The 23,130-nt window shown below is 43.3% G+C and overlaps 4 protein-coding genes across 5 annotated transcripts in view; all 4 read left to right on the forward strand.

Moving 5' to 3' along the window:
- The window catches only part of LOC106810310 (protein Wnt-4-like), a 48,090-nt gene extending 41,867 nt beyond the window's left edge, over window positions 1–6,223 (forward strand). The window contains 4 exon segments of the mRNA XM_014813653.1: window positions 381–401; window positions 1,614–1,742; window positions 2,426–2,555; window positions 3,440–6,223. Coding sequence (XP_014669139.1) covers window positions 381–401; window positions 1,614–1,742; window positions 2,426–2,555; window positions 3,440–3,636 — 477 coding nt within the window. The 3' untranslated portion in view covers window positions 3,637–6,223.
- A 2,439-nt stretch (window positions 6,224–8,662) lies between these two features.
- Window positions 8,663–18,525, forward strand: LOC106809051. The gene is made up of 12 exons (XM_014812031.1): window positions 8,663–10,548; window positions 10,834–10,980; window positions 11,164–11,253; window positions 11,805–11,940; window positions 12,052–12,271; window positions 12,568–12,900; window positions 14,182–15,064; window positions 15,342–15,488; window positions 16,326–16,415; window positions 16,680–16,815; window positions 16,964–17,183; window positions 17,468–18,525. The coding sequence occupies exons 1-12, from the start codon at window positions 9,820–9,822 to the stop codon at window positions 17,766–17,768; spliced, it is 3,432 nt and encodes a 1,143-aa protein (XP_014667517.1). The 5' UTR covers window positions 8,663–9,819; the 3' UTR covers window positions 17,769–18,525.
- Window positions 18,526–21,919: 3,394 nt separating this feature from the next.
- The window catches only part of LOC106810536 (UDP-glucuronosyltransferase 2B31-like), a 10,152-nt gene continuing 8,941 nt past the window's right edge, over window positions 21,920–23,130 (forward strand). Inside the window, exon 1 of one of the 2 annotated variants that reach the window (XM_014813952.1) lies at window positions 21,920–22,560. In XM_014813952.1, coding sequence (XP_014669438.1) covers window positions 22,051–22,560 — 510 coding nt within the window. In that variant the 5' untranslated portion in view covers window positions 21,920–22,050. The remainder of the gene's footprint in view (window positions 22,561–23,130) is intronic. The other variant, XM_014814034.1, reaches the window with a different exon arrangement.
- LOC106810670 (2-hydroxyacylsphingosine 1-beta-galactosyltransferase-like) overlaps window positions 22,654–23,130 on the forward strand; it is a 27,680-nt gene continuing 27,203 nt past the window's right edge. The window contains exon 1 of the mRNA XM_014814137.1: window positions 22,654–22,905. The gene's annotated coding sequence lies outside the window, so the exon portion shown is untranslated. The remainder of the gene's footprint in view (window positions 22,906–23,130) is intronic.

Raw genomic sequence — 23,130 nt, forward strand, 5'->3', positions numbered from 1 at the left:
GTAATTATATATATACAGTGATTACCGACTGTTTACTGTATCTTCGTACGTGTCTATTGTAGTTATTTCGGGTGGTAGTAGTAAGACGCCCTTGCGTACAACCGCTGTTACAGGTATATAATTACTCTAACCGATTCGAGATACGGACGCACCTGGCGAGAAAATCGTCGCGATAGGTTGGGTAGCCTCAATCGAAACAGCTGCTTAATAGCGATGGGAGCGTCCGCAGCGCCACCCTGTACCCCACGGATAATGTCACCACGATGACGTTTCATATTGTGATGTCACGGGCTCGAGGTGATTGCACGCGCGCACACATACGTGCGTGCACGTATGCACGTACGCGCGCACACATAGGCATGCACTATTTACGAGGCAAGGGCCGTGCGGCACGTCTGGCAGTGTGTGGTTTGCAACTAATGTCGTGTTATCGGCTGCCGCAGCGGCGGGCTGGAGGCATGATGTGCTACGCGCAGACGCCAACGCTCGACGCCTAGCATAAACTGTTTATATCGGGACTCTATCGCAAACCACTTAATCGCCTATCCGATTAAACATATAAATAAATATTTCCAAACACACGCGGATTGGTGAGAGGGTGCCGATTGTTCGCCCATCATCAGTAAGGAACGCCGTACGCCGTGATTTGCTCGATTATCGACAAATGTTTTTGTCGGCCTGCTGCATGACTGACCCTAGATGGATGCGATAACGCGTCGTCATTCCGCTTAGCGTCGTCAGGTGGCGCCTGCCTACAACGCGGTGTATTATTCTGCTATATACGTATTCAAAACCAGGCATCAGAAACTACCTATGAGAAGGCAGAGAGAGAGAGAGAGAGTTGAGAAAATATGAAAACGGTTGTTAAAAACATGAGAAATCCTCGCTTTAAGAAGCCGAGGTGGCGCTATAGTCACTATGGGGAAAAGTCCACTGGTAAAATGTACAGGGAATTGCGACGTTTGCTGTCACGTACCCCTAGCATGCGCCTTGCAATAGCCGAAGATCGCAAAAACATGACTGACGACCAACAAACCAAATAAGTCTGAAAATTAGTGTTAATCTGTTGATTTTTCTCATTGATCGGATCTCTATACACTGCGTGTGAGGAACTCGTAACTTTACCAATGTCGTTCAACGGTCTATGAGAAAAAGGCAATGTTAATTTTTGACTCAGGGTTTGACTCACTTTAAAGGTTTGACTCAACGTTATAGCATAGAGTATTCAGTTGTACAGGATAACGGCGAGAGAGACGCTGCTCCGGAACAGAGAAACCAACATTCTGGTCCTAGATATGACTAGGAATCACTCGTTTAGGGTTAGGAATACGGGTACATGGATTAATCTGGCGGTGGGATGGGTTAAAACTCGATCAAATAAAACTCATCGCGTGTTTCTTACGCGGCATGAAGGTAGTGGCAAGATCGTTGCAGAGACTCCCAGGATCGGTCTGCGTTAGACTCGTAAGATCCAATAAAAAAGCGCTAACGAGAGACATAGATGAGACTATCCGCATTGATGCCTGCATGGCGAATAGCAAGCGTTCTGCTACATGGCGCTCTGTCTGTACTCACGCGCTCGTGCATTCTCCGTGTTGCAGACGGTGGAGGAGAACATGGAGGTGGAGTGTAAATGCCACGGCGTGAGCGGATCCTGTGAGCTGAAGACATGCTGGCGAGCCATGCCCACGTTCAGGGAGGTGGGCTTCCTACTCAAAGAGAAGTTCGACGGAGCCACAGAGGTTGGTAATCTCTCTTTCTTTTTCCCTTCTATTTTCTCTTTCTCTCTCTCTCTCTCTCTCTCTCTCTCTCTTCCTCCGTCTCTCTCTTCTCTCTCTCTCCTCTTCTCTCTCTCGTCTCTCTCTCTCTCTGCTCTCTCTCTCTCTCTCTCTTGCCCTCTTGATATCTCTCTCTCTCTCTCTCTCTCTCTCGTCATCTCTCTCATCTCTCTCTCTCTCTCTCTCTCTCTCTCTTCTCCTCTCTCATCTCTAATCCCTTGTTCTCTGTCTCGCTCTCGTTCTACGGTCCTCTCTCTCTCCTCTTTCTCTCTTCTCTCTCTCTCGCTTTCGCGCGTGCTCTTCTATAATTTTCTTTCATTTTATATCTTCTGGAGTGTGCGCAAGATGCTGCATGTCCGATGGCCCTATACCGCGCTTCGAACCAAAACGTGTTCTTTCCATTTATGCGCCTTGTATAGCTGACGGTATATGCCACCTTCCATATAGCTGACGCGCGTACTACGATAAATATATAAATAAATAATTAAATATATATATATGCGTGTGTGTGTGTGTGTGTGTGTGTTGTGTGTGTGTGTGTGTGTGTTGTGTGTGTGTGTGTGTGTGTGTGTGTGTGTGTGTGTGTGTGTGTGTGTGTGTGTGTGTGTATATATGTCATCCGGTCGGCTGTTATTGTGTTTGTATAGGTGCAGGAGAGGGAGAGAGGCAGTCGTCGCGTACTCGCCCCTCTCAACCCTCACTTCAAGCCACACACCGACCACGACCTCGTATACCTCGAATCGTCGCCTGACTTCTGCGAGCCAAACCCGAGTATAGGTAAGTACAGCACGCTCGTACAGACCGCAGTATGGCCACTGGGCGCCTTTTCACACGTGATTTACACATCGACGCGCGTCGGCGCAGCCATTGTTCCCCGAAACAAACCTGGCATCGCTTTTTTTCCTCGACGTGACGGTTATGTAGGGTATATATCGTCGTATAGGCAGCAACTCGATTGGCTGCTCTCGTAGTTACCGGAATTCTACGTCTTAATTTCCGTATGGACGCTCAATATATGCGACGGAAGTTATGAGTTAGGCCAAGGGTACGGTTCCGGATTGTGGCGACGTAACCCTACTACAAACATGTGCAGAACAATGAAACTAGCTCTACCCAGCAGCGTGCCTTTTATAAAAAATAAAATATGTAACGGTTTAATACGCTATGCATTGTAATATAGAAACGCTATATTATATATTGTAATGTCGCGCAATAATGGAATCACTAGCAAATCCGTGTAAATTATCTTGAGCATTGTTAATAAGTGGCGAAACGCCCCCGTAATTTGCCATTTTTAACGCCTAAACTTTTTAAACAGTTGCCTAATTGTTGCTTAACAGCTAAACAGTTTATATCGCATTATTTTGTAATTTGTTTAAAAATCAATTAATTACATGTCGCAACAGAAAGAAACCCACGTGGGTCGTAGCTTTAAAGAGATGTCAAGGGATGTTTATGACGAGTTCGTTTATGATTCGGTTCATTTTAAATTGAGTACATTTTCAGTATTTCGGAAGTCGAATTTTTTTAGCAAAATTACATTATTGCTTATGCTAAACATTTAGCTAAGTAAATTAAACCTGAAAATGATTAACGCCCTTCTGCACGGCAAGGCACGCATGCATTTCACGCGTGTGATTATGAACTATTATTGCCGACAGGTTCGCTTGGAACGCAGGGGCGGCGTTGCAACAAGACCTCTAAAGCCATCGACGGCTGCGAGTTGATGTGCTGCGGCCGCGGTCACGCCATCAAGCGGCGAACAGTGGTCGAACGCTGTCACTGCAAGTTCTACTGGTGCTGCTTCGTCAAGTGCAAGGAATGCACGAAGGAGGTGGACGACTACTTCTGCGAGTAAACTCCGGCAGGCCTTAACTTACACTACTGGGTTTACTACACTAGCTGTTTACACTACCGACTTTGTTTTGGCGAATTGGCGAATTGGACCAACTTCCCAACTATACAACTGACAATCGGCAAACGCAAACGTTGCGCGACCAACCGATCGATAGCAACTAGTTGGGAGATTAGAACATGTTCTATTTTCGCTAACTCGAAGTTGGCGAATTGGGATGTTGGTCCAACCCGCCAATTCGCCAACATAAAGTCGGTAGCTTTACGCGCGATCGACTGTGCTGGCATAGTAGGCGATGCTCTGACGTGCACGCGGAAGACGCATGCAAATTAACAAAGGCGAGTGTCATCGCGAGTCAGGCCAGAATACGAAGCTGATTTGTTGTCTTGTTCTTGTTGTGTACGATTTTCAAAATATTCAACACTTAAACGTTTAACGCACTTTATATGCTTATTAGAAATCACGAACTGGCGAATCGACGAGGTTTTTTTTCCACGAATACGACATGTAGCATTTAATGTAAGCCATATAACAATTGAAGACTTAAAGGACAGTCATATTGCACTTATTTAAATTGATGAGTACTATCTAAATTTATTCCCCAGATGAAATGAAATATTAACGCCATATTTAAAAAGGCAGGAAAATGCACACGTGTGCTTGTAATAACGTCGGACAATTATGCCTGCTATATATAGCGCTTCTATTACAATAAGATTTATGTGGAATTGCAAACAGTTAAAGAGACAAGTTCAAAGTAGATATGCCACGAAAGTTATATGTACATACAGAAAATATGTAGAATCATACAACCAGGAATACCAGCCAATCATACAAAAACAAATATATAATATTCGTTGTTTTTATTCACTCTCGATACAACTATAATCTCTTACATTGATAATTCTATAGATTTATTTAATTCTTGTAACATGGGCGTGTCTATAGTGCTAAGTTAGTGACACCCACTAAACAAGATATTTATTATTGCAGCTTTACCATGTCCCACATCTTTAACTTGTGTAGTAATTCTATACATCTGATATTGTTATGTCTTGTGTATAATATTAAGCCTAACATTATATACTCACAGTATAACGGGAAGCGTTGCAACATTTATATAGTTTGTAAGTAACCACTTCAACGTTAATCAATTTCATGACAAATATATATCGTAAGAATCTAATTAAACGAAACAATAGCTGATAAATCACATAATTATTATTGCCAATTTCCACATGACATTTTTTCGTAGTTATAATCAATTATATTATTAATAATTATATAAATTGTAAACTTGTGTATGCTACTATAGTTGTATTATGTGATCCGACGTTCACACGGCACCTAGAGCGATACAGACATGGTTATTTATTATATATATAATACAGAAATGCAAATTGGAGTTAAATATTTTAATGTTGTTACACAAGGGCTATACGAAATCTCCGATTTGATTAGTGGTTCACCTGTGACTTGCCGTGGTACGTTCAGGCCCTTGTAAATTGCAGGGACCGCCGGGGTTATACCATCTAAGAACCTTGCCATTTCGCCACACGCTTGTACCGTCTCTCGCTTCTTCTACAACCGACTAAAACGTTTTCGGGATTTTTCCCTGTTCTCCCGATGCCGCTGAGCCAGCAGGCACCCTATACCAGCGTATAAAAACTACAGCGTTCATCTGATTGCGTTCCTCCTTATTTCATAGCTGTGTCTGGCAATTTGGAGGCGTATCACGCGATATTTACTACAGACTTGTCTGGGTGTTCCTCGTTATGATATCATTAGCTTTTAGTAATCGAAGAGAATAGTGCTGCCACCACAAGTATCATGGAGACAATATACTATTAGTGGTACCAGTTGGATAATGACATTTGATTTTATAAGGTCAACGGCGGCGTATGATTCGCCGGTATATTTATACATTGTAGTTCTCTTTAATCGTCCAGAAATGCTATTATTATTAAGAATGCCTTTTTTTGTAAAAAACAACAACAACCGTGATTTTGACGCGTCGTGTAATTTACGTAATCCTATAGGGGTCACGTGAGCAGGAGGATTTCTCTGTGTCATATAATCGCTTGAATGAATGCTATAATATTCAGTCAGGTTCGTGCGTGTTTTGTTATGTTTCACAAGTGGGACACGTTTAGATTCGATGCAGTATCGTTAATATCCTAATCGATTATTTCTACTAGAATACAAAATGGTTATAAAAAATAATATTTAATGATATATTATGTGAATCGAAACCTTGGCAGCTATGCGGTCACGTTCGCAGATTGTCTGATGAGAATGAAAATCGGTTTGTACTATCACTAGAAAACATAAGCATCCGAGATTTAAAAAGAACAACTGGGTTGCGTGCGTGCAGCTCAAAGAAATCTAAACTGGTCCGCTAAATGCAAACAACTCAATTATTTGTTTCATGCTACATTGCATGCTATCGCACCGCTGATGTCATTCGGTGCAGACACATTTTTCGCGAATGTACGCTTTTACGATGATAATCTGTATTTTATGTAATATATAGCAGATGGTTGTTATTTCAATAAATAAATTATGTATATAATGTAGTACGAAAATTTGACATTCTTATTAACGTTTCATTTATTTAATATTGATTTAGTTTAACATCTTCACTTCAGTATGTTAAAACTTTGCTAGACAAGCGAGCAGCCAGGCACATTGATAACCAAGAAGGCAGATAAACAGAACGCAGGAATTTTTCACTGAGACGTATAGTCCAATAGTATATAAGTAACGAATCACGCACATTCTTAGAGGCGTTGTTTACTTGCCGTCGGTCGCTATCCATGAAGAAACTAGCATGGGAATGGGATCCGTTTGGCTTTTGTCAAGTCGGGCGTAAATTTGCCAGTTTGGTTGCTATCGTTGTTCGGGAAAAATAAGAAACGTGCCGTTCAATGCGCCCAAGAATATTTGTCACGCCTGGCGGGTCGGGTAGAATCACGTCTGTTGTATCACTTCTGCTCGTCGTGTTTGGTTAGCTTTGGTGAGCCGACAGAACAGCCGTTTGCTGTAAGCTATATCCACGTGATCCTCTCTGTGGCGGTAGCACGTATCGCGACTAAAATGCATTCCGCGCGGTCAGTTTTAGCTTAAGGTAGTTTAGCTATTATTTTCAAGAGAGACGAGGTGCCGCTGCGTGCCACAAACATCCAGGGTGGCATCATCTCTTCCCTTATCGGACTTGTTTTGGTTAACGAAACAGTGTTAATCGTCTGACCACGTGACGTCCCCACGGTGGTAGGAAATGACGTTGCACAGATGGAATGAGAAGATGTAGAATCATCACGGTTAGTGGACTCGGCTCCTCGAACATCCGTTCATACCACGCCCACCACTTGACTGAATATAATACGATATTAGACTTCAATAGAGGTTGGCTATACCATGTAACAGTCAGAAAGCTATTTTAATGATAATTATAGAAACATCTGACTTTTAATAGCAACAGTTTAAATAATATGTTTGATTAACATGTCGAATTTTCAACAATTAATTTAATATAGAAGACCGTGATTGTTGATGATGCATGTAAAATAAGGTGGACGAATTTATTTGTCAGAGAATATCGGTTGATTTGATAGGCCTCTTTGTTTATACAAAAATTATAGTAATAAGGAAACGAGAGCTACATTTAGCTGGATAATATAATTTTAAATGTGCCATTTTCAATATCGAATAGACTCATAATAGATAAATAAAAGCTATCTCGGGGCCATAATTATGACATTTAATTAGTATAGACATGACAAAATGCTGTGTGACAATTGTTTCGCGACCCTTTGTTCGCGTTATTTTATTTAGAATGCTAATAAAACAAATAAATAAACGAATGAATGAACAAATAAATAATATTCATTGATCTGTGTGTATACGTGCGCGCGTCCTTTTGGGTGTATGTATGCGCGTGTACGTGCCTGAAGTAAGACTACTTTCGCTCTAAATTGTGTTAATCGATTGGATGGTGGCGCCGCCCTGCGAAAAGATTCCCGTAAACCTCGTTAAATTGTATATTTGAAAACATTTACTTGTCAGTTTAATTGTTTGAAAGATGCCTGAGAGTTGGTGCTTAATTTTAGCATGTTAATTACTTCATAAATATACGCGGTGCCTCCACCGAGTATTAAATCCATACAAAAAAGAATAGCAGTTTCGTCAAATGTTTTTGTTCTTCCATAAACGTTCAAACAATAAAACAGATATATTTCACCTTTTTAATAAAATACCAATATTTGTATGTTTAGATAAATAACTTACAATTTATGTATCCTAGCGTCAGCAGTATATACGAATTCGCTTGTTTGTTGGTTAACCGTGCATAAGATGTTCGAATTTATTCCTAGATTCTGACATAAACTCTATATGCAGTATCAAAAGTCTCCTCTCCGTTATACGCGTTTCCCCCCACAATAATGGAAGAAGTTATGCCGCTGAAATATACAATATATGAACAAATGTGAAACAATAAGTTAACATCATAAGTTTAATAGGTCATAACATTTGCATGAGAGCCCCTTCAAAATGTACGGCATATTTTTACGTACGATGTCATATCACTTATATATGCTGTGTTTACAACGGCGACCCTTGGCAATATTCCGAGAATTTAAGCAATTCACCTTTCTGCAGCAACGACACGCGTCCATTTTATTTCCTCGCTTGCTAACGAGAAATTGTAAATTGACGCATGAGTCAAATTACTCAACAAAAATCCGCCGCACACGTGAGTAAAATGACTCATGCGTAATTTTACTTCAGTAAAATAACTCACTCACGTGTGCGCCGGGCAGCGGAATTTTTTTTCCCACGAGAGTTCCGGACCCCAGCCAATCAGCGCACTCCATTCACTCGACTTCCTCAAAGCAACAATGTAAAAGTTTATACAACTTTAACCTAACCCTAAACCTAACCCGAACCCTAACCCTAACCCTAACACTAACTATAATTCAACCAGGTCTGTCTTATATACGCACCATATATTACAAAACACTATCTGTGGTGGGTCCGGAACTCTCGTGGGAAAAAAAATTTCGCCGCCGGGCATTAGCTATCTCCCTATAGGCGGTATTCGCCAATAGATGGCGTCCACAGATAGCTGCATGTCTGGCAAGGCACGGCACAAGAACATTTGTTTCAGTGAGAACGCTTTATTTATGCTAAATCACATCAAACTTCACACAAAATTGTTGCCAGCTACATGATACGCATTTTACAGTAATCGTTAGGATGAAATTTTACGCGCTCTTATACATGTGCAATGTCTACCATGCGCAACACAGAGAACCTGCAACAGAGATAAGGCGCATGAATCCCGCACAAATCACGCATGAATCACGTATACGTATTCTACCATAATGGCAGATATATATAACGATTGCGAGTAAGCCATATCGGCTTATACCGCGTAGACACATGGTAGATGAATTGATTGCGTAGAAGCGTTCACCAGAAATTAACACGTCTCGTCGCCAAGTAGGCTAAATTACTTAAAATTGCTGAATGGTAAATTGCTAATTGAAAGTCATGTTTGCGTAGGTGTGGCGACGAGTAAAATTTCATGCTGTTTATTAATACCTGAAAATGCGCTTATTCCGCTATGCAACAGATTCTAATAATAAAATTACCGATATACTGTAAATCGTGTAGCTTTGTTTAATCACTTCCTCTAACGTTACGTTTTTATATTTTCTTCTCTTCCGAACAGATTTGTTGTTATCAGGTATACGTGCCTCAAAAGTCGCCATCGTATTCTAGTTTCTCGCTAAAAATCTTTCCTTCTCAACCCCGCTCGCAACGGCCACCCCAATGTTCAAAATCCTAGATCCGCCACCGACACGAAGTGTCACAATGTCCGATGACACGAATCGGTGTCGTTTAAGCCCGAGGGCACCTGTAGGTAGAAGTGTCGCACAATCGCGCTGCCATGCACACCTATGTATCTTTTCTTCCGCGTTCTAGAACACAGGTGCGCGCATTTCCCAGGTCATCGTCATTGCAAGGGTGCCTGAACTGCAACTAATATCTAGATCATTTTATTATATTTACATTTCGTTATTTAACAGGTTACGCGACATCAACGGGATATTTGGCCTGCACCTTTGACTCTACTCGCGCAAACACCGTTTCGTATTAAGGAAACTGTGAAAAGAGCTGGCGATGCGTTTTCAAAGCAAAGCCGCCGCCGTCATCGCGATGTGCGTGCTTGTTTCTGTCGTCGACGGAGGCAAGATACTCGTCAAGCCGTGGGGCGCCGGCACTCGTTCCAGTCACCTTTTCTTGATGGATAAAATAGCGCGCATTCTCGCGCTGGACGGGCACGACGTCAAGTTATTGCTCGGCTCTGTGGAGAGAGATGTGGCGCTGGGCGACGGCTTCCTGTCGACGCACAGCGACGATCTGCTGACGTTCAACACGACGGGATCCGTCACGGAGGATGACGAGAAGCTTATGCGTGACTATCTGCTAAAGTTCGGCGAATGGTTCTCGCTGTTCACTTTGGTCAACAGTTATAGCGAGAAGCGCTTCTGCGACTTGATAACTGCGGAGCCCGGTCTGCTCGGGAAAATCAAAGATGGCGGCTTCGATTACGTCATCATCGATCACGTGGACGCGTGCGGCCGGCTGTTGGCGAACTACGTTGGAAAGCCATTCGCTATTTTACATTCCTTCCCATCGAACACAATAATCTATGGAGAGGGTGGCTCCCCGCTCGTGCTCTCCTACACTCCGACACACGGCGTGTATCGTGCGACGTACTTCAGCGACAAGATGACGTTTCTAGAACGTGTGCACAACGTGTTGCATTACGTCATTGAAAAGATGTTTGTCCACGTCACACTTGAGAGAACGATGAACGCATTCGGCTGGTCGCATGGACTGCTACAGGTGAGGGCATGACGTTAACTAGCTTAACTATTGCTTCTATCCTTAGAATAAACTATTACCGCAATATAAAAATAAATATAATAAATAATCTTACTTACCAATGAGGTTGGTTAACTATTAACACTTATGAGTTCACTACAATTATAATAAGTATGTAATAGTAAGTTGTGCAGATGTAAAAGTTCGCGTTTCATTAGTCTATCTACAGAATCGCATTTTTTTGACAATGAAAGGAGATTCTCAAGTCGCGCAAATTCCCGATTATTCATTTATACTCCTGTATAGGCGCACGAGAGATACGAAAGCATTATAAGCAGGGCAGCGCTAGTGCTGTCCTCTAGCAACCCTGCGTTCGACCATCCACGCCCCACGATGCCCAACGTCCAGCATATCGGTGGTCATCTCTGCCAGCCGGCAAAAGCGCTGCCTCAGGTAAAATAGTGCCATGAGTTTATATTAATCACAACTTCTCTACATGTAAGCATGGTAAAGGTTCAGATCACGTCATTTCGCTAGATTAAATTCTGAGAATTAGTTTCTGTACCGACAGGATCTGAATACTTCTACGGTAATTGATGTATGAGCATTGTAGTAATAAGTTTATCGTTCTCACAGAAACTGGATCACTTACTAGCGAAGAGCGCCAAAAAAGTCATATACATGTCATTCGGTACTCTCATCCACGGACCGGGCGGTATTGACGAGGTAAGGCCGCGCATGCGCTGTGTATGATTAGACACATTAACAGCCTGGGGGCCGTTAACAGAAACATAGCAAAGTTAATGCTAAAGTTAATGCTAATGCGAAGAAATGTGCGAGGATTTTTCGTCCTCGTAACTTTATGATATTTCTGTCAACCGTTTACGAGTCGATAATGTTAAGACTAATTTTGTTTCTGACAACGGGTCCCTGCTGCGCCTCCGAGACAAACTATAGGTTCATCGTCGATTATTTTTTTAGTGAGGACGATCACAGCATACCTCTCTCATTGCTTAACTCACTCACATTAATGTGACGTTCTGTTGTGAATATTACGAAAACGTACGCGCGAGTTTTTCTAACAGTTGCCGGTAGTTGCGGGCACTTCTATTTTACCGGATAGTGACTTTGTTCTTGCACCACTGGCTGCAGTGTTGTCGGGTAGGCTACATAAATTGCATCCATTACAATCATATACTGCTATGGCCATACTGTGGCGCAATGCGCTACGTTTGTAGAGCTAGTATGGCGCTGCGCTTGTTTCTTTCATTTTTCAGAACCAGCGTTTTAAGACTGCGCTTCTAGGAGCTGTCTCTAATCTACCGTACCTATTCATTATCGCAAACTTCAACATGACCGGACTTCCAACCAACGTTGTAACATTAGAATGGGCACCGCAGAATGACCTACTAGGTAAAGAAGAGGATATACGAAATGAATTCAAACGCACGCAGTTATTAGTAGTACACACGAATATGGAAAATAACATGAAATGTATATACATGATTATGATTTTCTTTGCAGCTCACAGCAAGATAGATGCATTTTTCACACATGGTGGGCTTAATGGACTATGGCAGGCGATTTGCCACGCCACCCCTGTCGTCGTCATGCCGATCTTTGCCGACCAGTTTCGAAACGCGCACATGGTTCAAGAGAGAGGAATCGGCGAGATGATTGACTTCCATACTATAACAACAGAAAGCCTACAATCCGCCCTTAGGCGTGTTGTCGAGAATAACGCGTAAGTCTGTTGTGTACGATAATTACGGTATCCCACGCAGACAGATATGTTTGCCGAGCGTGTATTTTATCTTGCTAAGAATTGCACGGACATCAGTTAAAGGCACTGCTTGCTACAAAAACGACACTGCCTAGAAGAGTATAATCGTCTTTATTCATATTAGTTATAGTTTTATAGTTTATTTCATCAAACCTTATTAAAATTTTAGAATTCAGCCCTTTATATTACCTAGTAGTTTGATATGATAATTTGAAGAATATTGTTGCTTATACCAGACAACATCAACAATTCTACAGGTATGCAGCCCGCATGCGTCAGCTTTCGAAACTCTACCATCACAGCCTGCCGATGTCTTCTGATGAGACCGTGTCATTCTGGGTGAATTACACGATGCTCTATACCGACCAGCAAGCTCCTGCCTTCACTGAACTGAACTTCTTACAATATTGGCTCATCGATATAACTGCATGTCTGCTTGTGGTTCTTGCGATCTCTGCGTGGCTAACTTGCATAGCTATCGCGAGAACCGCCCTTATTTGTTACCATCTATACATGAAAGGACCCTGTTCTATATTTAAAGATATTTTAGGGAAATACCAAGTGACAGTTAACAGAGGTAAAATTGAATAACACATCAGTTTTACTTATTATATGTTACCATCTATACATGAAAGGACCCTGTTTTATATTTACCTCCGCCAGGGGCGTGGCGGAGGTTATGTTTTCACCGGCGAATGTTTGAGTGTTGGTTGGTTTGTTTGTGAACATGCACGTTTCAGTTCACTTCCGCTAGGTGCGCTGGCTGTAGACTTACAAACACGCAAACACAGGCTAAGGGGCAACCACAGTCCTCCCCCACCTGCACGCTCGCACTAATCCGGATCCAATTAATTATTTAATTAATTAATTAATAAATTTTTCCACTTAATTAATTAATTAATTAATAAAAATTCTACATTGAGAGAATTCAGCTGCCTTGGCGGAGGTCTGTGCTCTCCGAGTGCTCTAGTTAAAGATATTTTAGGGAGATACCAAGTGACAGTTAACAGAGATAAAATTGAATTTACCCATCAGTTTTACTTATTCAATACAAAGCAATATTGAAAGTGTAAATGTTTCTTTATTTACAATAAACTCGGTATAAGAAGACATGATGCGTGAATGATATGTGTATATGTGTTAGCATTGTACGAGCATTCGTGTTGTGAGCAACAACATTTTGCGAGAGTCGCTCTGCTAAATTTGCCCACATTATGTGAATACAAAAGCCCGAATCGCTTTACCTAATTTGGGATTTACAGTGCTGTCTTAATTAACACAATATAATATAGTAGAGGAATTTAATTTATTCTGCAAGCATGGCGTGTTAAATTTTTTTGAAACCGTTTCTATAAATTTGCTGTCTTATTCGGTCCTATAGCATTGCACTAAACTGAATTTCTTACAGTATTGGCTCATAGATGTTATTGCCTGTCTGCTTGTGGTTGCTGCATTGTTTGTGTGCCAAACTAGCGTAATTATGCAGCAATCGCACGTAGAATCACTCGTATACATCGTCAAAATTTGTTCCAAAAAGTGATAATGATATAGTGATTAATATATAATATAATGATAATAATTCGCTACCTACGTTGTTGAGATTTAATCCACAGATAAACACACATTTGATGAAATTCGCAGTATTCTAATTAAGCCACATTGTATGCAATGCAGGCAATGAACGTTTCGATAAATATATGCTTTAGCACGTTTGATAGAAAAGCCGACCAGTCTTGGCTGTGTGATGGTTTATTGCTGCACGAACATATTATACAGCGCATATATATGGCGTTTGCGGTGTGAAACGCTGTTGGAGTGTTCGTTCATTAGTGGAAGTGAATTGTCTGGAGGTTGAACACAATTAGGTGACATCACAACCTGGCGACGCCTGAAGGGTATAGCACGATCGTTAAGCCACGTTATTTACGATCATTCACACGTCAAGCTCAACTTCCTCATTATTCTAAGCTGGCACTTGTTTATTATTCGCACACACGCCGTCAGACAAAGCGCAAAGAGCTGGCGATGCGTCTCCAAAGCAAAGCCGCCACCGTCATCGCGATGTGCGTGCTTGTTTTTGTCGTCGACGGAGGCAAGATACTCATCAAGCCGTGGGCTGGCACAACTCCGTCCAGTCACCATATCATCATGGACAAAATAGCTAAAATCCTCGCGCGCGATGGACATGACGTCACGTTCTTGCTCGGGTCTAAGGAGCGAGAGGTGGCGCGTAACGGCGGCTTCCTATCGACGGACAGCTACGACCTGCTGACGTTCAACACGACTGGCCTACATGAAGAGGAAAACAAGAAGGCGATGCGAAACTATTTAGTAGAATATGGCAATATGTTTGTACTGTTCATGCTGATAAATGCAAAAACAGAGAGACGCGTTGGTGAGCGCATAGTGGCCGAACCCGATCTTCTCCACAAGATCAAAGATGGCGGATTCGACTACGTCATCATTGATCAGTCAGACGCGGTCGGTCACCTGCTGGCGAACTACGTTAACAAGCCATTCGCTATTGTTCATAACTTACCATCGAACACGATAATCTACGGAGAAGGTGGCTCCCCACTCGTGCTCTCCTACACTCCGACACACGGCGTGTATCGTACGGCGCACTTCAGCGACAAGATGACGTTTCTAGAACGTGTGCACAACGTGTTGCATTACGTCATTGATAAAGTGCTTGTCCACGTCACACTTGAGAGATCGATGAACGCATTCGGCTGGTCGCACGGTTTGCTGCAGGCAAGAGTATAACGTTAACCAGATGATATTGTATTATAAGCCTTAGAGTTGTCATTAGCGACGAATCTTCTAATTTAATCACAAGATCGTCCCACCAATTGTACAAATTCACGAAAAATATGAATTAACTACTTTGAACGAAAATCTGATAAACTTGTATAATTAACCTAGTCATACGGAATCTCTTACAGCGTCAATTGCGTTAAAATGATTCATTTCTGAAAAGCAAATCGGTGTCAGCTTATACATGTAAATAATGTTATCTATACCATTTTAGTCGCACGAGAGATACGAAGGAATTACAGACAGGGCAGCGCTAGTGCTTTGCTCTAGCAACCCTGCGTTTGACCATCCACGCCCTACGATGCCCAACGTCCAGCATATTGGTGGTCAGCTCTGCCAGCCGGTAAAAGCGCTGCCTCAGGTACAATAGTAGCGAGTGTGTATCCAGAATCTTAAACCTTTCTGCATGTATTTCGAGAGTAGGTTACCGAATGCAAATAAGACCACCACTCTTCCACGAGACAATGCGGTTTCATGAATCACTGTTCGTCTTCAGACTACGGTTATTTTACACAAGTGATAGAAAATTCAGTGGAACGAGTGTGTGATGTAATATCTCTCAGATACACAAATAATGGTAGATAATTTTTCGTACATTTCACTCTTGATATATTTTAATTCTTGCTTTAAAATGGGGAATGGCACTGGTGTAGATTTGTCGCCACAACACAATTAACAGGCATTCAACAATATCGTCAGCAAGCTATCTGATTGGCTGATACGTTGATGTTGACTACTCGATCTCAGAATAGCAGATTTTGCTTGCATAAACTATAGTCAAGTGGAATATTAGAACCTTATCTCACCTATGATACACTGGCTTCATACGCTGTGTTTCCTACGTAATGTCTGGCAATTTCTGTGGAGCGCAGTTTGCCCATCCATGAAATATGAGATGATTAGGCGTCACCGCTGTTTGTGAGATACACTAGTTTTCACAAACAGTGAAAGAGCATATCGTCTCACAATTAAATATCTAAGTTATTGCATCAAATTAGCCCACTGACTTACGGCGTAAGATCTCCTGCCCCTAGCCTACACAAGCGCCCAGCGCGTGTCGTCAACGAGGTATATTTGATTAATTGGTATGTTGCTGTTGAAATGTCGACTTCAGAATCAAAAATCCTGAAGCCTGCATAATGTGGATCATTCTACTGAGTCTGATGTAAAGATCATTATTTATTTGCCTTTCTCGCAGAAACTGGATGATTTGCTAGCGAGGACTAATAGAAAAGTGATATACATGTCATTCGGTACTCTCCTGCACGGACCGGGCGGTTTGAACGAGGTAAGGCCGCGCATGCGTAATGGGTGTCTTTAGTTATCACACCATCGCCAGCCAGGCACATTGAGGCAAATAGCGTAATTACCGCGCAGGAATTTTAACTTTTGACTTTCTCCAATATGCTCTATGAATGGGAGCTTTATCTACGCGAGGTGATGACATTAACGGTGCCATTATTTCGGCAATTCAATCTTGAACGCAAATAGATTTTAAAAGTTGTAATATGCATAGCGCTGTTCTATTCCACCCCCCCCCCCCGTTTTTCAGAACCAGCGTTTTAAGACTGCGCTTCTAGGTGCTGTCTCTAATCTACCGTACCTATTTATTATCGCTAACTTCAACATGACCGGACTTCCAACCAACGTTGTCACATTGGAATGGGCACCGCAGAATGATCTACTAGGTAATGGAGTGAACTAACGAAATAATATAAACGAAACAAAATTTAGACGCAGGTATGTCACTAGTATTATCAATAGCACACGAGCCAAGATTTTACGTGCTCTTTATAGTATACAAAACAATTGAAAAAATCACGCATTTTTTCACAGGTCATAGCAAGGTAGCTTCTTTTATCACACACGGTGGAATTAATGGATTATGGCAGGCGATTTGCCACGCCACCCCTGTCGTTGTCATGCCGATCTTTGCCGACCAGTTTCGAAACGCGCACATGGCTCAAGAGAGAGGAATCGGCGAGATGATTGACTTCCATACTATAACAACAGCAAGCCTACAATCCGCCCTTAGGCGTGTTGTCGAGAATAACGCGTAAGTCTATTGCGTACGATAATTACGGTATCTCAGACAGATATGTTTGTCGAGCGTGTATTTTATCTTGCTAAGAATTGCACAGAGATCGGCCAACGACACTACTTTTATACTACAAGACCGATAAAAGCTAATAGTATACTCGCAAATACTAATTAAGTTAACCGTCGTCCTAATTCTTTTATTCAATCATAAATAGTTTAATAATAGTTTGATGTCGTATCATATCTTACGTATCTTTGCAATTATATCGTTGTTTACATCTAGCCTCAATAATTCCGCAGATATGCAGCACGCGTGCGTCAGCTTTCGAAACTGTATCATCACAGCCTGCCGATGTCTCCTGATGAGACCGTGTCATTCTGGGTGAATTACACGATGCTCTATGCCGACCAGCAAGCCCCTGCCTACACTGAACTGAACTTCCTACAATATTGGCTCATAGATGTTATTGCTTGTCTGCTCGTAATTGCTGCATTCTTTGCGTGGCTAACTTACGTAGTTCTCATTGCAAGCATATCTATAAGCACTCGTGACATTCGTCGATGCCGGAGACGTGATATCAGAAACATTATAAGCGCGTAGTTACATTGCTGTGCAATTAGGTATATACCTTTACAAATCCTATATGGAGATATAAAAAGTATAACGACAATAAACAAAACAGCACTTTAATTGCTTTTTCCTGGGCAGGATGTGACGGGAAAGAAGTTATTTCTACTAATTTCACTAATATCTGAACTGATTTTAATGTTACATACGTCGCGCAAATGAGCAAAACCGGAAGCTCGTGGCTAACACATTATATAGCATAGAGAGGCGTTCGTAAAAGTGATTAATCTGTTTACTCTTACTATATTATTTTATCACTAGGTACATTAAGGGCTAAAATTCTTGACGGGAGTTGGGCAGCGGACCAAAAGCTATTTCTAAAAACATGAGTATCTGAATTTTTTTTTCGCAAAGTGTGAAGTCTGGAAGTAGCATCGTGCGCGTTCTAAGAAGGAAATAAATGTTCTAACAAAACCGATATATATATATTACACAAATAAAATCACACATGAATCACGTATTTTACTACAGGTGGCATATTATGACGTTGAGAATAGACTGAATCGACTCATACCGCGTAGACACCTAATAGCTGGGTTGATTGCATGGACGCTAATACCATGCACCAATAAACATGTCTCGTCGCCAAGTAGGCTACATTGTTTTTGAAATGCATGTTTGCGTAAGTGTAGGACGAGTGATATTTCATGCTGTTCACACTTGATATTCTGCCTATTCCACAATGCAAATAATATGCCTACTAACAATAAAACTATTCATGTACTGTAAATCGTATTGGTATTTTTAATGACTTTCTCTAAAATCTTTAAGGGAAAGAAACGTTTTCGTCAAACAAAATATTTCTTATGAGCATACGTGCATCAAACGCCGCAATGCGTACTCTTAATTTTTTCTTCTACAAATCTTTTCGACAGACCCGCTTGTAACGGCCACCTCTATGTTCAAAATCCGAGAATCCGTCCCTGACACAAAGTGTCATCATCTCCCGTGACACGAAGCGGTGCCCTTTTAACCCCGAGGGCAAGTGTCGGTAGCAGTCTGCTTGACCGCACTTCATGAGACACATGCGCCCTTTGCTCTTCTTCCGTAGTCTAAGGACACGTTCGCGCATTTTCTTGAACATCGTCGCGCTATTAGGCAGGTAAATAGGCTCCTACGCAATTCAACGTGTTATTTAGCATGTACGTTTGAACCTATTTGCGCACACGCCGTCAGATATTACGGAGGACGTGCAAAAAGCTGGCAATGCGTCTCCCAAGCAAAGCAACAGCCGTCGTTGTGATGTGCGTGTTTGTTTCTGTCGTCGACGGAGGCAAGATACTTGTCAAGAACATGGGCCGGTCCCGCATGATCGAGTCTGCACTTCATCATGGAGAAGGTGGTGGCGGGTTCCTACGCTCGTCGCGGGGAACGGCCATGACGTCAACTTACTTGCGAGGCCCCGAAGTCAGCAGACGATGCGTCGAGCACCTACAGTATCCTAACATTTAACGCATCGCTCTCTACTAAGACGAACGCAATGAGACGCTGGTATCTGCTGAAGTTTGGCAAGTGGTTTCTCAATGTTTAACGGCGATTTAGCGGCGTACAACGAGAAGCGCTTTCTGCGACCAAAAAATAGTTATGGAACCGCGGTCCTGCTGCGGGAAAATCAAAGATGGCGGCTTTGATTTACGTCATCATCCGATTCACGTGAGCGTGCGGCCGGCTTGTTGCCAAACTACGTTGAAAGCCATTTGCTATGTGCAAATTCCCTTCCCAACGAACCACAGTAACTCTATGGAGAAGGTGGCCTCCCCGCTCGTGCTCTTCACTACACTCCGACACACGGCAAAATGTTAATCGTACACGAGCACTTCAGCGACAAGATGAAACCCGGGGGTTTTTTTTTTTTTTTTTTTTTTTTCTTCTAGAACGTGTGCAGCAACGTGTTTGCCTTATCTCATTGATAAAGTGCTTTGAACTATGGTGGCCATAGGACTGCCATAAGGAAATAAAAATGAAATTGAAATGAAAAATGGAAAAAAATTAAAAAATGAAATGAAAATGAAATAAAGATGAAATGCAAAATAAAAAATGAAAAAAAATGAAAATGAAATGAAAAAATGAAAATGAATATGAAACAAGAATGGAAAATGTTTTCAACAGTGGCCTATCGCGCATAGACTGGTACTGACACTCCCCAGACCTCAATACCCCATCGAGTTAAACTAAGCTGAGAGTGGGACCGGGTACCAAGTCCTATGGCAGCGATAGCCCACTGTGAAAAAACATTTCGAATTTTGAGGTTTCATTTCAAATTTCATTTCACAGTGGCCTATCGCTGGCCACTCATATGGCCCCACACATGCACTATGTTAACCCATAAACCGATCCAGACCACAAAATGCAGGAGGCTGTGGATGAAGGAGGAAGGAGAAGGGAGAAGGTGTAGAGAAGAGGAGGGGAAGAATGGTAGAAGAGGTGGAGAAAGAGGAAGGGGAGAAAGGAGGAGGGGCAGAAGGGAGAAGGTGCGGAGAACGAGGAGGAGGGGGAGAAGCCTGGTGCGAATGAGGAAGGGGGGAAGAAGGGAGAAGGTGTGGGGAGGGGGAGAAGCTGGTGGAAGAAGGAGTAGGGCGGAGAAGCTGGTGAGTAAGGAGGAAGGGGAAGAAGGAGGGAAAAGGGAGCTGGTGGAGGAGGAGGGGAAGAAAGGGAAGAAGCTGTGAGAAGGAGGAGGGGAGACTGGTGGAGAAGAGGAGGGGGGAGAAAGAAGAAGGTGATAGCCAGAAGGAAGGAGGGTAGAAGCTGGTGGAGAAGGGATGGAGGGGGAAAGAAGGGAGGTGGTGGAGGAAGGGGCGAGAAGCGTAGGTGGAAAAAGGAGGAGGCTGGTGGAGCAAGGAAGAAGGAGAAAAGGAGAGGGGAGAAGGGAGCTGGGTGGAGGAGGAGGGGGAGAAGGGAGAAGGGATAATGAGGGGGAGGAGGGAGCTGGTGGAGGAGGAGGGGGAGAAGGGAGAAAGGTTGTGGAGGAAGGGGAGAAGCTGGTGGAGAAAGGAGGAAGGGGAGAAGGGAGAAGGTGGTGAGAAGGAAAGGGGAGAAGCGGTGAGAAGGAGGAGGGAAGAAGACTGGTGGAAAAGGAGGAGAGGGGATAGAAGCTGGTAGAGAAATTGAGGAAGGGGAGAAGGGAGAAAGTGGTGGAGAAGGAAGAGGGGAGAAGCTGGGTGGAAAGGAGGAGGGGGAGAAATCTGGGTAGGAGACAATGAGGAAGGGGAGAAGGGGAAGAAGCTGGTGGAGAAAAGGACAGGTGGGGGAGAAAGCTGGTGGAGAAAAGAGAAGGGAGAAGGGAGAATGTGGTGGAAGAAGGAGGAAGAGAGAAAGCTAAGTGGAGAAGAGAGGAAAGGGGAGAAGGAGAAGGTGGTAGAGGAAGGGAGGGAGAAGGAAGAAGGTGGTGGAGAAAAGGAGGAGGGGAGAAGGGAGAAGGTGGTGGAGAAGGAAAGAGGGGAGAAGCTGGTGGAGAAAGGAGGAGGGGGAGAAGGGAGACAGGTGGTGGAGGAGAGGGAGAAGCTGGCTGAGAAGGGAAGGAGGGGAGAAGTTAGTGGAGAAGGAGGGAAGGGGAGAAGGAGGGGAGAAAGGAAGCTGGTGGAAAGGAGGAGGAGGGAGAAAGGAGAAGCTAGCTGGAGAAGGAGGAAGGGGGAGAAAAGCTGGTGGAGTAGGCGAGCGAAAGGGGGAGAAATGCAGCGGGAGAAGGGAGCTGGGAGGAAGGAGGGGAGAAGGGAGAAGCTGGTGAGAAAGGAGAAGGGGAAGAAGACTTGGTTCCGAAGTTCCTCCTTCTCCACCAAGCTTTCTCCCCCTCCTCCTCCAGCCAGCTTCTCTTTCCTTTCTTCCCACCAGACTTCTCCACTTTTTCCCCTCCTCCTTCTCCCACCAGTTTCTCCCCATCCTTCTCCCTTCCTCCTTGCTCGCACCAGACTTCTCTCTCTTTTCTCTTTCNCTTCACCTGCCTCTCCTTCCATTGCTCGCCCTGCCTACGCCGCGATCCTGGTCTACGGCTCCAATGTAACGGTTTTCTGCTTTCTCTTTGATCGCCTACCTGGAATCGTCCTCGCGGCTAGCGCCATCTCTCGTAAAATAAACTGCACATCGATGCACGATTCTAAAAGCGAATCTGCTACAAAAGCAACAGCCGTCGTTGTGATGTGCGTGTTTGTTTCTGTCGTCGACGGAGGCAAGATACTTGTCAAGACATGGGCCGGTCCCGCCCGATCGAGTCACAACTTCATCATGGAGAAGGTGGTGCGGGTCCTCGCGCGGGACGGCCATGACGTCACTTACTTGCGAGGCGAGTCAGCAGACATTTAACGCATCGCTCTCTACTAAGACGAACGCAATGAGACGCTGGTATCTGCTGAAATTTGGCAAGTGGTTATCAATGTTTACGGCGATTAGCGCGTACAACGAGAAGCGTTTCTGCGACCAGATAGTTATGGAACCCGGTCTGCTCGGGAAAATCAAAGATGGCGGCTTTGATTACGTCATCATCGATCACGTGGACGCGTGCGGCCGGCTGTTGGCAAACTACGTTGGAAAGCCATTTGCTATTGTGCATTCCTTCCCAACGAACACAATACTCTATGGAGAAGGTGGCTCACCGCTCGTGCTTTCCTACACTCCGACACACGGCATGTATCGTACGACGCACTTCAGCGACAAGATGACGTTTCTAGAAAGTGTGCACAACGTGTTGCATTACGTCATTCATAAAGTGCTTGTCCACGTGACACTTGAGAGAACGATGAACGCATTCGGCTGGTCGCACGGACTGCTACAGGTGAGGGCATGACGTTAACTAGCTTAACTATTGCTTCTATACTTAGAATAAAATATTACCGCAATATAAAAATAAATATAATAAATAATCTTACTTACCAATGAGGTTGGTTAACTGTTAATACTTATGAGTTCACTACAATTATAATAAGTATGTAATAGTAAGTTGTGCAGATGTAAAAGTTCGCGTTTCATTAGTCTATCTACAGAATTGCATTTTTTAGACAATGAAAGGAGATTCTCAAGTCGCGCAAATTCCCGGTTATTCATTTATACTCCTGTATAGGCGCACAAGAGATACGAAAGCATTATAAGCAGGGCAGCGCTAGTGCTGTCCTCTAGCAACCCTGCGTTCCGCCCCCGGATGCCCAAGTCCAGCCACTATCGGTCGGTCAATCTCCTGCCCAGCCGGCAAAGCGCCTGTCTCAGGTAAATAGTGCCACATGAGGTTTATATTCAATCAACCAACTTTCATCTACATGCGTTAAAAGTTCAGATCACGTCATTTCGCTAGAATTAAATCTCTGCAGATATTAGGCTTATCATGTACCGACAGGATCTGGTAATACTT

This window comes from Priapulus caudatus, unplaced genomic scaffold (genome assembly GCF_000485595.1).
Source record: "Priapulus caudatus unplaced genomic scaffold, Priapulus_caudatus-5.0.1 Scaffold1, whole genome shotgun sequence".
Lineage (NCBI taxonomy): Eukaryota > Metazoa > Priapulida > Priapulimorpha > Priapulimorphida > Priapulidae > Priapulus > Priapulus caudatus.

Excerpts from the sequence above, each read along its gene's own strand:
- LOC106809051 (XM_014812031.1), top strand. The coding sequence starts at position 9,820 with ATGCGTTTTCAAAGCAAAGCCGCCGCCGTCATCGCGATGTGCGTGCTT. Across the intron at positions 10,981-11,163 it reads CGGCAAAAGCGCTGCCTCAG|AAACTGGATCACTTACTAGC; the intron begins GTAAAATAGTGC and ends TCGTTCTCACAG. Across the intron at positions 11,941-12,051 it reads ACCGCAGAATGACCTACTAG|CTCACAGCAAGATAGATGCA; the intron begins GTAAAGAAGAGG and ends TTTTCTTTGCAG.